Source organism: Rattus rattus, chromosome 12 (assembly GCF_011064425.1).
Source record: "Rattus rattus isolate New Zealand chromosome 12, Rrattus_CSIRO_v1, whole genome shotgun sequence".
Taxonomy (NCBI): domain Eukaryota; kingdom Metazoa; phylum Chordata; class Mammalia; order Rodentia; family Muridae; genus Rattus; species Rattus rattus.
This window is the reverse complement of record NC_046165.1, coordinates 24639211-24644648: the sequence shown is the minus strand read 5'-3', so window position 1 is coordinate 24644648 and position 5438 is coordinate 24639211. Positions and strand designations below refer to the sequence as shown.

General features: G+C 44.3%; 1 protein-coding gene across 1 annotated transcript in view; it reads right to left on the bottom strand.

Moving 5' to 3' along the window:
- Positions 1–3633: 3633 nt before the first annotated feature.
- The window catches only part of Klf12 (Kruppel like factor 12), a 363399-nt gene continuing 361594 nt past the window's right edge, over positions 3634–5438 (bottom strand). Inside the window, exon 8 of the mRNA XM_032918181.1 lies at positions 3634–5082. Coding sequence (XP_032774072.1) covers positions 4901–5082 — 182 coding nt within the window. The 3' untranslated portion in view covers positions 3634–4900. The remainder of the gene's footprint in view (positions 5083–5438) is intronic.

Here is a 5438-nt window from a genome sequence, read left to right as displayed (position 1 = left end):
ATACACTTAACCTCATTGACCTACATCTACACCAGAAAGCAATCCCTCTGGAACTCCAACGAGAATAAACACCTGCGTTTCATTTTGCTTTCTAAATTGGGAACCATCTTGTTGAAGAAGAAGAAGATAAAATGAGAGGGGAGAATGATTGCCAGATGGTTCTTTCTAGAACAAGTAAGTTGTCATTTTTTTTCTGCTCCCAGAAAAGCCATGACAAGGTTGAAAATGTGACGTCATTGGAGTTTCAAATCATTCTGGCTAAACCATGACAAGTGGCCACTCAGCTCTAACCAAGCACCAAGAACATCAACAAGTGGGACCAGTTCCCATGACAACATTGCTAATTGCGTGTATCATCCATACACAAGGCATAGCTGAACAAGAGTTTTTTTTTTTATTGTGATGAAAACTAGAAGCTTTTCCCCAACATACGTCATCAAACTATTTACAACCTCTGTAAAATTTGCATGTTTGAAAATACTTTTCCACTATCACATATGTTACGAATACAGTAAAATAGCGTTACTCTATTTTTAAAGATGCAGTATCCTTCTGATTTATTTTCTTATGAAAATCTGAATTTCTATTGCAATTGTTCAACATTTAGTATATTTAAAATACCAATGGGCATGGGTTGCTAAACAGACATTACTCTATAATGAAATTGTGAAAATAGAGCATTTTAATTTTTTTTATATACATTTCTTAACTATAAAATGCAGGCAAAGTTACATAGTATTATAAGCTGATCCTCTAGTCAGGGAATAACTTACATCTCTACATAGGATGGATTATTACAAATTCTTTCTTTAAAAAAGTTCTTTGTTGATATTTACTTGCCTGCCGGCTGCTGCATATACACGTGTGTGCACACAGGTGCATGTGTTGGGGGTGTCTGTCCAGATAAGTGAAAGGCAGTGTGGGAATAAGTAGACACGTAATATGGAAGACATAACGGGCCAAACCTCTTTCCTCAACTGAGCCAAGTCAGTTTGAGAACACTTCTGTGGGATACACAACCTCAGGAAAAGGAAAGAGAGAGATCCGGCCGGTGGCCTACGTTTATGTGATAAACTTACAGGCAATGGAAAAGGACAAACTCTGAGAGTGGATCTTGAACTATGGGTATTAAGGCTTCCTGGGCCTGTGTGGTTCATCAGCATTAGCTCAGATTACATCCTTTGTATGAGACGGTGTGGGTGCTGGTATTAACACTGCTTAAGTTCCACCTCGCTCTACAAGCGATCGGACAGCCTTGTAATAATGTCTCAGCTACGTTTCTAGGCAGTCATTAATTACATCAAGACAAAGGCATACGAATACAACTGAAGGCCTCACCTCACCAGATTTATTCAATTGCAGCTTTGGTACATATAATAAACAAAACACAGACTAAGGAATACTGCATCTTTATCCATATACATGTTATCATTCTAATGAGCTCATCTCAAAGTGCAGACTTCTCCATTTCCCTGTGAGCCTCGAATGGCAATCTGACATCAAACAAATTGTTTGAAAACAAACACAGTCTTCGCATGAGCTGTTCCAAATTCCAACCATGATGAACATGGCTTTTCTAATCACCTACAACTTTTGTTTTGTGAACCCTGTAGCATGTTGAAAGCCCCCTCCCCCAACTCATCATTTCCCTTTTCCATCTTTTAAGTGAGATTTAAAAGTGCTCATTTTACTCATGTAACCATAAGATTGGAATATGAGGGACTCTCTGAAAACCCCCTAACAGGCCAAGTCCCCTGTCATCAGTCTTTATATTGCAAGGAGACAATTGGTTCTCCCTGCTGTGTGCGCGTGGTGTTCCCGAACACACACACTCTCCCTAAGCTGCAAGCTGAACCATTTCACGTCGGAAACCAAAGCGTGCTCTGCTTAGGAAACCATTGAGAGGCGCTTTAGGATTCTCTTTTTTGATAGCTTACCATACACTGTGCTTTTCAAGAAGCTAGACACACATGAAATGGGTGGAGGATTTTCTGTGCCTAAGGATGTCCCGTTTCCTTTAGTCTCCAACCACTTTCTGTTATACGGGAAAGATACCCAGGAAACTTACTGAGGAGGATTGATTACACCCCCCCACCCCATGGCAAGTTCCAAATAAGTTTCAGGTCTTGGGCCAGATCAAGATCTTGGGATGTGTTCCTTTGTGCTTACATCTCTTTTAAAAATATCGCTATGTCAAAAAAGAGGGAAACGCTGTAATGGTGGCGGGTTTTCTCCACTACCTTACCATCTCCATATGCTTTCCATTTATACAGGGAGTGAGGGGGAAGCGCTCACTTCCCTGCGGCTTCCCTATGCTCTTAGAGAGGTGCGACTCATTTAGCCCTGTGCTAAATTTAAGTCAAGATGTCAGTCAGGAAGCTTCCCTTGCCTGTCAGTGCAGTGAATTTTTCCCTGTAAAACTTGCAAGACGCTTCTCAGTGGAAAAAGGACTGACTCTTAGGAGAGCAGACAGAGCTAAGCCAAGTCTATACTTCACTCCCTTACTACCTGCCAACTAGGCTCTGGGGCCAGCGCTTCGGGGATCATGCCTGCTCGCTACTGTCTGTGTGTTTTGCCCTGGCCAGTTAGTTACTAATGCTGGCATGCATCAGGAAACCTGGTTGTATTCTGGATGATTACAGTCAATGAGAAGTAGGAAGTGCATACAGTACAGATTAAAAAAATGTTCCATATATATATATATATGAAGAAAACAAAGAAAAGCGAAAAAAACAAAAACCAAAAAAACCCTGCTGGCTGGTGGGCACCGACCTGTGCAGCTGAAGCAGTTTATCAATAGAACTGCAGCCCTTGTAGGAGGGAAACTGCCTGATGACGTTTTTTAGACCTGGCAGGAAATATAGAGCACATATTTCTGAAGCTAGGACTTGACCTGTACACCATGATACTTTTGCCTGAACATTTACTAAAATTCTTTTAAAAGCTACCCAACACAAATGGGTCTCCTTGTAACCGTGATAGTTCTTGCTTTGTCAGACTACAATTATCCAAATTAGAAGCTGATACGAGAAAGGATAGCTGTCACCAGAAACCATTTTAGAAGGTGCAGACATTTAAAAACGAGCTAGGTTGATTTGTGCAATTCCCCAAATCGAGCGTGTCATTGAAATATATTGCAAAGGCCTTCACGGGAGACCTTTTATATTTAAGCTATAAAACGTCTTCACAAGGAAAATCTCACCAAACCCAATGGCCATGTAAAGCTAGAAAAACAGCAGCTTTTAGTGGGGGACAAACTATTTTGGAAAGAGTGCTTGTTGGGCATGTATTGCTTATCCTGTACGTTTTGCTGGATACAAAAAGCTCTCCACTTTGAGAGAGAGGACGGGACCTAACTCTGCTCTCAACCTTCTCCCACGATAAGCAGGTTGTCTGTCCCTGCAGATGTCGACGTGGGAGCACGGGGATTCTGGGACAGTTTAAAAAGTGAAATGCGTAGAGTCAGACTCTTGGCTCTCCAAGTTGGAGAAGTAGCACCAGGGCAGGCTTTCCACGGGCACCCGCTTTCCACGGACTCATGCCCGAGCCGAGCAGAGCCGCTGGCTGAACAGTTAATCCGCAGCTCTGCGTCCCTTGCCTCTCTAGTCACCCAATAACTGTTTCCAACCAAGCAAAGGGGAGCATAATCTTTAATTGTGGTACTTAAGCAAGTAGGACAGCAAACAGTGGAAAGATTACCTCCGTGCTGTGGATGTAACTAAGACATCTGCAATGCTGGGGTGTTTTTTACAACCCCTTTCGTAAGTATGAAAATCGGTAACGTGAGTCCTCAGTGGAGTTATTGTAGGAAAGCCCTTCTAGTCAGTATTGCTTTTCTCCTCAAGAGGAGCATTATTTCCATCGCTGCTTTTGTCTCGTTTTCATGTTCACTGACTTTGCCTGAGCAGCTCCACCTCTTACCTTGGTGCCAGTGTGTCTAAGAAAGCCCCCCTCCCCTCGATTCCTTGTAATCAAACACTGAGGGCAGGAGGAGATGGTGCCTAGGTGACAGAACACTGCAATTTGAAGTGGGGCAGTAGTTATTATTATTATTATTATCATTATCGTCATTATTATTTTTAGACAGGCTCTTCCTATTCAACTACAGACACCTCTGCCAGTCCATGCCAGGGAAGGGCAAGACTAGCCTTTGAGAAATTGCTCTGCCCCTCTGCTGGAACAGATGCACAAAACAGAATAGGAACAGAACAAAAACAAGCAACAACAAACAAATGAAAAGACTCAATGTTGGTTCTTTTCGGGGATGGCATGAGGACAAGGTATGAGCGCTATCTAGGTCCGCCATCGCTAGCACAGAGGGCTACTTCTGTGTGCCTTTCTTTTTGGGTAACGGAGCGTCTCCAATAGCCCCTTCCTTTCTAGTTCATGCTGCTTGCTGGTAACAGACTGGATGTGTGTTCTAGCTTACTGAGATAGGAACCGAAACTGTTGTCAAAAGGGTTTGGGGTTGGGGTGAGAGTGGGGGTGCCATGGAAGAATCACCAAACTGAGAAGGTCTCCTCTAACCATCAATTTGCGGTAGATGACCTTTAAGGGACTGATAGCAGAGTGTCTGTCAGCTCGGAAAATGTACAAGCTACAAACATCTTTTCAATGGCATAGGACACGGCATGGAAAATAATGCCTGTCTCTTCAGGACCTGAGGCGCTGAACTCCCAGGCCAGCGTGAACACAGACGGCTCTCTCACGCGTGTGGTCATGATGGGGGGTTACCTTCAGGCCGAAGGGAGAAGGGTTCCTTCTTGTTCCTGCTCTGGTTTCAGGCACCGTGGGAATGGCGGTGCTCGTGACGTTAACACTGTAGAGGGAGCTCAGCCCTGCTGAGTTAGTTGCTTCTGAAGAGACCCAGCTCTTGCACATAGCTGGACCGGAGCCTTCCTCACACCAGCATGTGCCTCCTACGGTGCAGTGCCAGGTGGTCTGACCTGGAGAAGCTGCGGTCACAGTCCGCGCACTTGAATGGCTTCACTCCCGTGTGTTTGCGGTAATGCCTGGTCAGTTCATCTGAACGGGCAAACTTCCAGGTGCAGCCTTCCCACGTGCATTTGTAGGGCTTCTCTCCTGGAAGAAACAAAGACACACAAGCTTTGGGGCTCCATCCTCTTTCTTTTTTTTTTCCCTGTAACAACCCAGCCAGTGCTGAATGCTGGGAAAGTGTTGTTGTCAATGGGTGTTCCATTTGGCAGGTCCCTGTGAGGAAACCTTAGCATCCCACCAGGGGCTTTGGGGACATTCACCTGCATAGCCAAGGAGTGATGCTATGGGGTTTGCTTGTCCTACTGGTGGGCTACAGAGGGAGAGTATTAACACTTCAAGTCTGATTTAGCTCTAGGGCTGAAAGTCACAGAGAACAGGAAAGGGTACTTACATTTTAATAGGTCCCCCTTTCCTGCAGGATATCCATCGCTCAGTGTTAC